The sequence below is a fragment of the Protopterus annectens genome, chromosome 6.part0 (assembly GCF_019279795.1).
Source record: "Protopterus annectens isolate FY-2018-M chromosome 6.part0, PAN1.0, whole genome shotgun sequence".
Taxonomy (NCBI): Eukaryota; Metazoa; Chordata; order Ceratodontiformes; family Protopteridae; genus Protopterus; species Protopterus annectens.
In genome coordinates, this window is record NC_056737.1 from 1996201155 (window position 1) to 1996213912 (window position 12758).

At 37.6% G+C, this 12758-nt stretch overlaps 1 protein-coding gene across 1 annotated transcript in view; it reads right to left on the minus strand.

The window, feature by feature from the left end:
* Positions 1–12758, minus strand: part of AGPS (alkylglycerone phosphate synthase) — a 1624661-nt gene that overhangs the window by 605460 nt on the left and 1006443 nt on the right. Inside the window, exon 13 of the mRNA XM_044075311.1 lies at positions 10200–10276. Within this exon, the coding sequence (XP_043931246.1) occupies positions 10200–10276 (77 nt within the window). The remainder of the gene's footprint in view (positions 1–10199; positions 10277–12758) is intronic.

Genomic DNA, 12758 nt, shown 5'->3' on the forward strand with positions numbered 1-12758 from the left:
CTAATTCTACCTAATACAGACAGAACCATCTGAGAAGGCCAACCCACTTAGGTCCTTACCACTTTACTAAAAAAAAAACAAAAAAAACTTTGCTAGAATCTCCTTGTGTTCTGAGTGAGCTTCTCAGCTGATATTTTTTGGCACTTTTTAATGGAACTTTTTAACTGTTCAGAGTTGAATAAAACAATAATTGAATTCAGTTCAGAATACAGTTTGAATAAATTGCATTTATTTAAACTGTACTTTATTTAGTATTGCTACACACACAAGTGTGCTAGCTTGCACTGCAATTGAATTGTTTTTAGCGCTGTTTTAGCTGCCTTTCTGTAAAAAAAAAATTACAAGCTTGTTTCCTGCCTTTCCTGTAACCAGTCTAGTCCAGATACAGATTTGCTGTATCCAGGACTGTTTGCAAGCTTCTGAGCCCACCAAGCCTTTCTGTGTTGGAGGGAAGCCTTCTAGCTTATCAATGGGAGTGGTAAGCACTAGGTATGGCCTACCTACCAAAAGAGGAGTGGTTTCTGGCTCACAATTTGTAGTTTATTAGCCGTTTGGGCAGATTTTACATATCTTTCAACTTTCTGGTCTAAAAGCCCACATTTGCGCTCATTTCCCTGCCTTTCCTGTACCTAGTCTAGTCCAGATACAGTTTTGCTCTATCCAGGACTGTTTGTAAGCTTCTGAGTCACCCAAGCCTTTCTGTGTCGGAGGGAAGCCTTCCAGCTTATCATGGAGTGGTAAGCACTAGGTAGCCTATCTACCACAAGAGGAGTGATTTCTGGCTCAGAATTTGTAGTTTATTGGCCATTTGGGCAGATTTTCCATACCTTTCAACTTTCTGGTTTAAAACCCGCATATGCACTTGTTTCCCACTTTTCCTGCAACTAGTCTAGTCTAGATATACATTTACTGTATTTAGGACTGTTTGTAAGCTTCTGAGAGAAGTCAAATTCTGCTCTTCAATTTTTCCCTTAGATCTGCTAGTTCCCTCCTCTACTGCACTTTTACTAGCTTATTAGTCTAGCACTTTATCATAACAGACTTCTTGTACCAATTATTGTAGCACACAAATGTGTTAGCAGTACTAAATGTTCTACAAGGAAACAGGTCCAATACTTATTATTAATGCCCACGCCTCCAGGCATGTCTAAAGCTCAGTTCCCTGTGCTTTCTCTTATTAACCTGGTGAACTTGGGCATCCTGAGTCAATGTAGCAAATGCCTCATGTACACCGACAGCCCTCTCCTCTTACCTCCCAACACTCAGACTTGCGAAAAATGCACTTATATATCCAAATTGCAAGCCACACACTACAGTCAAGACTGAAACATCTGGTCAAGAGGAGAAGGTCAAAAGTTGCACCACACCACATGGAGCACACAGCCCTCCAGAACACACACCAGCACTGCCTTCACATAAAAACACAAATCACACACCCTCCTTTGCGGAGCTTCTCAATAAAAATCTACCCAAACAGCAGAGACCTCCAAGGCAGAAACGCACTCAACCACCACAACGCAACACTAATCACTTGAAACATAACTCTCCTAAACAGTGTGCCACTCAAACAAAGCCCCTAAGGCAAAACAGCAAGCTCAGAACAGTAGTCACAAGTGACTCGATAGTGAGGCACACTGATGTCCCACTCACTAGGTTGAATAAGGAGAAAGTAACAGTCAGCTGCCCATCAGGTGCCAGGATCCATCACATAATGCACACACTCATGCCCCTCAACAATAGGTACAAATATGACTCTGTCATTGTACATGTAGGTGTGAATGACCTGAGATGTACTTCCCTGGACTACATGAAAAGAGACATGGAGGAGCTCTCGGATTATGTACCCCAGGTGGGTATGACCCTAGCCCTGAGCAGCATCCTACCATCACTCAGAATGATACCACAGTACAAGCAGAAAATGATCAATTTCAAAAACTGGCTAAGTTTCTGGTGTCATTCTAAGGGGATCCAGTATCTGTCTGCCTGGGACGACATGACTGACAGACCTCAATGCTTTTCCAGAGATGGCCTGCATCTGTAAGCCCTGGCTTCTGGATACTGGCCAAGGCTCTTGCCACCCCTACAGTGTCTTTTTTAGGAGGTGTTCCGAAGACCAAATGCAATTTGAGGGTCATGCTGCTCAATGCTAGAAGTCTAAATCTCACAATGCACTCGCTCAAAACACTCCTTAAACTGGAGACCATCGACATTTGTGCTGTAATAGAGAATTGGTTCATGGAAGCAAAAAGCACCCCTGCACTATCAAGGTATAACTCATTCCACACCTTTAGGCCCCAGAACTTGTACTGAAGCTCCAAAAGCAGTGGTGTGTCCATACTCATAAATTATGCACACACCTCCAGACTGGTAGCCCAACATAATGCATCAGAGATACTTCAGGTGCAGCTAGCATTGGGTAGGGCAGCGATTCAGGTTGCAGCCTGTTATAGGTCCCCAACCATATCCCAAGACTCACACTCCATGTTCCTAAGCACATTAGGGTCCAACCTAACACTGTCATACTTGGCGACCTCAACTACCCCTCCATTAACTTGGAAAATTACTCATGTACCAATACACTTGCCCAATGTTTCCTGGAATTCATTAATTCCAATACCCTGGACCAGCTAGTTCTCACCGCCACTAGAGGTAGCAACAACCCTGACCTGGTCATTACTAACAAGGGCGACCATTGCTCTACACCAATAGTTAACTCCTCCCTGGTTAGATCTAACCACAAACTAATCACCTTGGAAATCCACATCCCTCCCATCCCCCACCCCCGCAAAGGTAAACATCATGAAAAACTTCTCCAAAGCTAACTTTGAGCTCCTAAAAACAGAGGTGGCTAACTTCATGGCACCCATGCAAATGCAGAATAGTTGCAGGACCGCCAATTCATACACCAACTTCACAGCACTCATGCAAATGGAGAATAGTTGCATGACCGCCAACCAATGCAGTGCACAAACACACACACAAATGCATGGATCTCACCATACCCAATAGAACCAAGATGCTCTCCTCCAAAAAAAGGAAGCCAAACTAGTGGTCTCCTGGCATAAACAAACTCTACAACAGAAGGAGGAATCTGATGTGGAATAAGGTGAAGTCCCAAGACTGGAAAAACTCCCTTATCAGCCTCAACAAAAAGTTGAGATCCCTCATCAAATCCTCTAAAGCTAGCTATGAAAACAGAATTGCAACAGATAGCAAAGACAACCACAAGGCCTTCTATACTTATATAAAGAATCTCCACAGCAATACCCAGATTTGCTCTGAGCTACTGCACAAGGGCACCTCCTATAATGAGCCAAATGATATTGCCAATATACTGGCGAACAGATTCAGTGCCAACTTTACCCCCCCCACCCCCCCACCCCAAAGGACAAATCACAATACCAGTAGATTTCCAGGCACCCAGTATTACTGCTGCACAGGTTAAAACAGCACTGTTCAAGGCCAAGAATATAGCTTCTATGGGACCTGACAATATCCCTGGCTGTGTTCTACATGAACTACAGAGTGAACTGGCACCTCACCTGTGTGGCCTGTTCAATCACAGCCTCACCTCAGGCTTTGTCCCTACCGAATGGTGCACTGCTATAGTCATCCCTCTCCAAAAAGGAGGAGCGACTACAAACCCTGGGAACTATCGCCCCGTTAGCCTGACAAGTCTGATATGCAAAGCTATGAAACGCATCATCATGGAGCTAATAAACAAGGTACAGGGAATCTCCAAACTCTGGATCCCACACAGTTTTGCAAACTGGCTCACAGACAGAACCCACAGTGTGAAAGTAGCTGACTCAATGTTAGACTGCTGAGCAGTCACAAGTGGAGTCCCACAGGGATCGATCCTGGGTACTCTCCTGTTTGGTATCTACTTCTCTGAAGTCCAGGCCAACATGAAGGGACTCTGGCTGACAAAGTCTGCTGACAATTGCAAGTTGGGAGCCATTATTAACTCCCCATGTGATGTTGACATCCTACAGAAAGGCCTCACTGAGACCAACGACTGGTATCAGAACCATGGCCTTAAGGCCACAAAAATGTGTCGTCATCCCCTTTGGGAAAAACTCAGTTCCCATGAATTGCCACATATATGGTAGTGCACTGAACACAGAAGACGTTGTAAGAGATCTGGAACACAGGTTGACAGCAAACTCTCTTTTGACCACCACATTGCTACTGTGATCAGAAAGTCCTTCTATGTGGCACATCTCATTATTAAGGGTTTTGCATCCAGGAAGAAAGAGGGCATTGTCTCCCTCTACTCTTCCCTCATTAGGCCAATCATCAAGTACAATGCCCCATTTGGCATGTACCTCACTAGACACCTGCAACAACTGGAGAGGCCACAAAAGTACCTCACAGACAGGATCCTAGGCCTTAAACTTGTCCTGTATGGACAGACTCAAAAAACTCCAACTATTCTCGGTCTCATATCGCCTACTTAGAGACGATCTCTGCTTGACTTACAAAGCCATGTCTGACCCAGCTCTGTTAGAAATGCTACATCTAAAGAAATCCTAATCCCTCCACCCCCACACACTCCAGAGACCTCAACCTCATTACCACAATCAACAATGTGCTGGAGAGACAGGTTCATAACCCAGATACTGACCATGTTATGGAACAGACTTCCCATACATGTCAAACAGAGCACCTCAATGGCCCCCTTCAAGAGAAATCTTGATGAGTGGATGGGAAATAGAAAATTCACCCTGGGGATCACTCCAGTGGCTCTACTAGACAGAGGCACTGGGAGCTACGGTTAGGTGGCACTATGCCAGAGTAAATCCTATGGGCTAGGCTTATAAAGGCTCCAGGGCCATTAGTCAACCTATGAACCTACATTGCAGCTTGCAGATTATGCTCAGAAGATACTGTTCAGATATATATTCAAATGACCCCTTTAGAGCATTGTGTTTCAGCTGTATGGCTTCTGAATGCCCATGACTTTTTAGTTTTTCTTTTTAAGCCTTTGTGGATACATTCAGGCCAATAAAGCCATGTACCTGAAACACAATCTCTTTAAGGGGTCATTTGTACATATCCCTTGGGCCTCTATTACAGGATGTTTAAGGTATCACATAGTGAAAACTCTAGATTGGCTAGGTTTTTCTTGTCATTTTTACTAATTGGTTTGTCTGTGTCACCTTTTTACTCTTTGGTTTGTAGGACAGTTGGTATATTTTGCCAACACTTTAATGATTATGGATGTCAGCTGGATGTAAAAACCCAGCCAAACAGTCCACTTATACTCTGCTGACAAGATCATAAGAAGGCCTAAACATGCATGTCCACAGCTAATGGGGTTTGACTTTCTTGGCCTGAATGTATTCACAAGACTTACAAAAGTCATGGACATTTAGAAGTCATATAGCTAAAACACTTGATGCCCTTAACATGTCATCTGCATATATCCTATGGGCCTCTATTACTGGTGGTTTAATGTATCACACAGTGAAAACTCTTGTTTGGATAACTTTTTCCTGTAGTTTTTACTAATTGGTTTGTCTGTGTGACCTTTTTACTATCACACACATTATACACACATGGTCAATACACATTTACATTGTTACAGTGAACATGCTGGACAGATTACAACTATGAAAGAGTACTTTCTTACTGTTATGGGACAAGATCAGCTTATTAAAATGTACATTCATTTCAGTTTCATTAATGATGCTATAATATGATTGTTAAAAAGCAAATACAATTTGTATGCAGGGCTGGGAAAAATACAGCTTCATAAGCTAAAGTACTGCTGTGTCCTAACTGCATTCTTTTAAAATGTAATAAGGAAAAAGTACGTGTTGCATGAAGTCGAGGCATATTAGTTACTACAAAAAGGAATTTGTTAGCCTGACTCCTCCAGGCCATGAGTGCGTTGTTGCTAGGGAAAGTTTGAAACATCCGTGGTCAGAATCAAGACCCCTTGGAAGAAGGTGCATCATGTATGGAAAGGTGTTCATGTGAAGTCAGAGGCGAAAATCAGAAGGGATGAGGACATGTGTAAAGTTTTCTATTAGCTAGAGTCACTGTACCGTAATGAAAGTGCATGACCAGGTTTGATAAGAAAAATGTATAGAAGATGTAGGTTGTCTCTCTTCAGCGGGACTAATTTAACATCGACTATGAAGACAGTCTCCAAGTGGTGTAAAAAAATTTCTGTTTTCACATCCTGAAGTGTTGTTCCTGACTGAAGGCATAAAAGGTAAATTCTTAAAGTTATTTATTTATGACTATAACATTACTTTAATTTTACTGACATATACAGCGGTCACTGATAAACTTCCTTTACCTCAAATTTGAAATGATTCTGACTGCAAAGAACTAGTTTACAAAATTACATAAAATTTATGCCTGATAACATTTATACAAATAATAATTAAAACAAAAACGGCTTTACTTAAGTCCACTCAGTGTGTGGTGATTTAAATTTTACAGTTCAACTACACAGATAACAAATTTTATAGTCTTTTACACATACTTCCTCTTGCAGAACCAGAATTCATATATCTAAAGTACATCTAGTGGGGTTGACGCTTTATACTGTGCTCCACAGTTTGCTTGTAAACCCACTCAAGGGACGGGATAGGTTATTTAACAAAATGTTCTTACTGGCAAAATGTAAGCAACACCATTACGGCTGCCTGAATCATGACCCTCTTCCCTTAGACAGTTCTCACCTCGGTTCTGGGTGGAATCCTTGGAGCGGAAGAACAAATAGGTACTGTTTAATTAAGGTGAGGCTTGATTGTTGGCAGGCATGAGGGTAAAAATAACTTTGAAAAAAGTGCACAACTATAAGCGCAAGAAAAAAAAATCAAGTACTAATATGCAGTACCTTAACACAGTTTATAATATTGAACTCAAAAGGTATTACAACTCTATATATGTATATGTGTGTGTGTGTGTGTGTGTGTGTGTGTGTGTGTGTGTGTATATATATATATATATATATATATATATATGTGTGTGTGTGTGTGTGTGTGTGTGTGCATGTTCACGTATGTACATAAATATATACTACACACACACACACACATATACACACACACATATATATATATATATATATATATATATATATACACACACACACACACACACACACACATAGTGGATATAAAAAGTGTACATAGTATTAATTTAAGGGTGTGCATACGTATGCAACCAGCGTATTGGACGTTTTTCATTTTTTTATATTTTTTTCCCCTAACAGATTTGGTTGTTTTTCAAATGAATTGTACAGGTTATAGGTCACATTAATGGTGGGAAAAGTTTTGAAATGATTTATTGTGGTCTCATTTTTTTACATCACAAAAACCTGGCATTTTAACAGGGGTGTGTACAATTTTTATATCCTCTGTGTGTGTGTGTGTGTATATATATATATATATATATATATATATATATATATATATATATATATATATATATATGGATTCACTTCAGAATCTCGAACAGCCAAAATTTCGAAATGCATATGGTTGAGACCATATTATCGAGGTTTCAGAAGTTCGAAATTCTGAAACAAATCCAACAAAAAAAAAAACAACAGATAAAACATTTCTGCAGGGAGGCTGCCCCCCTAATTCCCCGCTACTTAAATATACCAACTCTGGGATCGCACTACAGTAAGGAAAAGGGAAATCACTAGTGGTGTTGTTTACATTGCTTTGTGTTCTGCTTGTTCCGCATTCTATATTGGAATGACGACTAGGAAACTGAGCACTCGGATTAAGGAGCATTTATATGCCATTAAAACTAATGATGGCACAAATGCCCTGTATAAGCATTCTTCTGTTTGTTGTTTTTTCAAAAAATTTTCTTTTTCTGTTTTGGAAGTATGTTCTTTTGACATGAGAAATGGGGATTTTAAAAATTTTCTAGAGCAAAGAGAAGCCCTTTGGCAGATTAGGTTAAAATCAGACCAGACGCCAGGTCTGAATGAATCTATTAATTTAAAATGTTTTTTAAAACATCGTAATTTATGTGTTAAAAACAAGGCTGAAGTGGCTTCTCTTTTCATTTGATTTTATTTGATGAAATTTGCCTTTAAGCTCTTAATTGGCATTAATTTTATCTAGTTTGTAGTTACATTTTATTGATTGATTGTTTTATTGGTCAATGTATTTAAAACTTGTTTTTTTTACTGTGAAATTATTCTGAAGAAGTCGTTTGATGAAAGCGGACAATAACATTTCTGGTATGCTATTTGTGGATTTTGCTGTCTTCACTTTGTTATCTCTGCCTGCATTGTTGGAAAAGGGAAATCTCCCGTTCCACGTTGTATGTAGATCTCCGTTCAGAATTTTGAAATTCTGAAACCTTGGTCATATGGTCTCGACCATATGAATTTCGAGATTTCAGAAGTTCGAGATTAAGAAGGGAGCCCATATATATATATATATATATATATATATATATATATATATATATATATATATATGACACACACATGTCTATAACATATGAGTGAGTATGCTTGTGTGTTTATTTGCGTTTATAGATACATGTATGCATGGAACTATTCAGTACTGTTGACTGCTCCTGTAGTGGACTACAAATATATTTATGTACCTTAGTTGACTATTAAGTAATTGAGATGGGGCACTAAATTTGTGTGAGACTGACTGAGGAAGGGCAGGGATATGCAAGTTTCTCCTTTCTCCTACTTTTGTGCAATCTCTGCATTAGTATATATAAAGTCACAGGTTCTATATTACCAAGTTGAAGCTTTAAATAGGCGAATACCACAAAATCAACACATAATGATCTAAGTAGAAAAAGTACGAATGGCCACTTCAGCGAATTCTTGGCCATCATCTGAAATATGCCCTATGCCCTTTTCTCCGCTGTAGAGCGATCTTGGAGTTGGTATATTTAGTTAGGGAGGTGTGGGGACACAGCCCCCCACATCAGGGGCCAAAACACTGTATTTTTTAGTTCGTAGGCTGAAAGCATGGCATTTGCCAATCTTGTCTCCAGAGTCAATGCAATTGTTAGCTTATGCAACTGAATTGATGGAATAGTCCTTGATAGATGTGTAAATCAATTATAAGACATATAAGCATGTATGCACACATGGGCATACATACACACTTTTAGGATGAAACCTTTTGTATTTTTTTTATCTTCACCTTTCCTTCATCATGCAAAACCAAGAAAAGTATTACTACTCTCTACATAAAAGTAGATGTGAAGAGTTGGTCTATTCATTCTCTTTCACTTAGTTATGCTAAAATTTAAAGCAAAAATGCAAAATGTTTCTCAAATTATCATCAGTGAATTTTTATTTGACTCAAAGGAATAGTCACATTTCTTCCCTATATTATTATCTTGTTAATGCAAAACCCACACTGTTCCAATATTTTCAATGAAAACACATACAGTTCTAATCAGGTTGTTACTCAGAATGCTGAGACCTTTTACAGACACTGTAAGTGGCTGCAGCTTAAGTGATTTTTGTTACTGTATTTTCACAAGACCATATTTTTATTTGGTATAATAGATTTCAGAGGCTCCAAAATAGTCAAATACTATCTAACATGAAATATAAGCATAAAACACTATAGAACTTCAAAGAAAAAACTTCAGCATATAGCGTATGTTTAATGTACAGCAAACTTAAGAAGTCATGCATAACAATAGCGCACATACACACACATACACAAAAAGAGAAACTCATACTACAGAAGTAAAACATATCTCAGAGACTTGTTTTTAAACGGCTCACCTAACACAAATTCTAGATTTATAAACACCATTGATAATGTCTTATGATAAGAAGTCCCTTCACTTAGCCAGCAAAAGGAGAACAGGGACTTAAAATGTGCTTGCTGACAACAAAAGAAAAATAATAAAAAAAGACAGTAGTAAAACTGTATAGTTATATTAATAAAAATCACAAAGACTAACAGAAAGCAAAACAAGACATTTAGTTAATACTGAGAGGAAACAACTCAGCCATGCTACTCCCAACAAATAAAACACTTCATTTAGTCATAATAAGCAGCACTAGCTACTTTCATATGTATGCTGACCAGTTACAAAATGTAACCAAACTTTAACTGAATAACATCTAAAATTACAAAATAAAGAGAAACATACACTGTGCTGCCTGTGAGAGGTATACTTAAAAAGTAGTAAACATATAAAAAAGTGCAAAAGGAACGCAAACATACCTTTGTAATATAAAATTTTTTCAAGCCATCCAAAAACGATGTAAAAATGGAGGCCACTTGAGGTTTCAATGCATGTCCTACAAGACAAATTTAACACTTAAAAGTGAAAGTGTGCAAACTTTAAACATACACAAACAGAATTATATAAGTATTTGTTGAACAGATTACAATATTAAGTCTAAATTTAAATGTACTATATCATAGCAGGTAATATGACTAACGGCAACAGTAGTTATACCCGTGTCACTTAAAAGAAAAATGCAATATTTCTTCTGTACCAATACATTCTTAGGGCTTGTGGAATGCACTCTTACACTTTATAAAGACATTTTTACAAAACAACTAACATGGTAACTAAAAACAAATTTCATCAGTCTACTACATTTGTTGGAGTAAATCAAAAACAATACTTTTTGGAACCCTGACAGAAACTCAAAGTACCACTAATATTTCTTACCTTACCGTAACAGATAACACAGGAGCCATGCAAAGAAATTTGTTGGATTTACGTCTGAATCCATGAAACAAACATAATGATACAAATACTCTAACTATCCACTTGCTCCACAACATCTCATTTGCTCAACAATCAAACAATTACCATGGTAAAAAAAAGTGTTTATGGGTAGTGTTCAGTATGTTTGCCAATCATGACAACATAAATTTCTAGCACACTAAGATTCATGATGCAGTCTCCTGGAAGAGAACACCTTTATACTCCAGCTGACAAAAAAAAAGAAAGCTATAAACCACAAAACTGTTCATGACAAAAAATACATTTATTGAAAGTCTACTGCTTTGGCAAAAAACATGCCTTCCTGGACTCTCACATCAAAATAAAAATACACATTTTATAAATATAATCGCATAAAAAATAATGCGCAGAAAGCAAATACCTCAAATTAAGTTCATTAGTGGGTTGATTATTGGGCATGATGTCGCTGATATATTTTTTATCAGCTTTGCCATTCAGCCTCAGACTTATGCCTAATAATTCACCTAAATGAACATAGACTGATAAAAGATTTATTTGCCTTTGTGAGGAAATTATATTTATATAACTATATGTCTATGAGGAATGATGACTTAGCTGTGAATGATTTGGGGATTTTGACTAGTCTTTTGTTACGTCTTAGAGAAGAAGGTGTTTTATGTGCTTTCTCTGTTCATATTAAATATTTTTTCATGCCTCCTTTTAGTAGCAATGTGATTAGTAAGTTTTTACAATACATTATGTTGTTGTTTGTCTTTTGGCTTTTTTCGCCACAGCGGAACTCCGGTCAGCTAATGATTGACAGTTGGTTTTTATGGTGTCGAGTTGCCAGCCCGACGCCCAACCTTCAACGAAGGCATGCCCATTCAACGCGTGTCTTTTGAACGCCCACTCGACCGTGGGGAGGACATGCAGACTCCACACAGAAGGCACTCCCAACCCAAGCCGAGAATCGAACGGGAGAACCTCTTGCTGTGAGGCAACAACGCTACCACTGCACCACCATATAACATAAATATATGTTTTTAATTATTTAAGAGAAGGAAGCACTTTACAATGTAATAAGGAATAGCAGCTTGCTGTAAAGGAATTACAGCACAACAGGAATACAGTTGTAAAACCTACAGATAAGTAGGAAAACCTTCTACTGATGAATGCTGAACAGTACTATGATATGAGCCTGAAACATCAACACAATAATATTTCTTATGAAAAAATAAGAAGCAATATTATCTAAAGGCAACAGATGAATTTAAATATTTAATTTCAAAGGGAGGAAGACTAAAATTTATATCTGAACTTGATGCCAATAAGATAGTTGATGTGACAAGAACATCTTGTTTTTATTGTTTGCCTAAATTACATTAAAACCTTTCAAAATCTTCCAGACAGACCAATAATTTTGGAATGTGGTAACTGTATTTTTAGAAAGTGCTGGTCAGTATTTAAATCATGCAGTTTGCCACATGTAAGAAAATTACCATCTTATATTTGTGATTCTTCTAATTTAATACTGAAACTGATAACTACTACGTAGTGATGGATGTTTAAGGTTTATATATTAATATTCAACATCAATTTTATTTACAGCCCATTTTATATTTTAAAGCATTTTGTAGATGCTCATTTTATTTCAGATTTAGCACAATTTCATTCATTATTTTTTTTTATTTTTGATAGTGCATGGCATACACATGTCCAATGGACTGCAATGTGAGCTTCCTTTACTCCCAATTAGGTAAATCCTTTTATAGGCTTGCTAGAAGTTGAGTTTTTTAGAATAATGTGCAATATTTCCATTGCACTGATGATTTATTACTTAGCTGTAGAAGAGGTCGAAGAATAAATTGTATACTTTCTAGAACACATCAGAAACATTCATTTAGCATTAAATGTACTGATAGAAATGATACAAAGTATAGACTGTTTAAATCTGTGTGCATATGTAGTATACTGCACTGTATATGTACATTATATATATCTATATATATATATAGATATATCTAGATATATATATATATATATAATATCTATATATATATATATATATATATATATATATATAT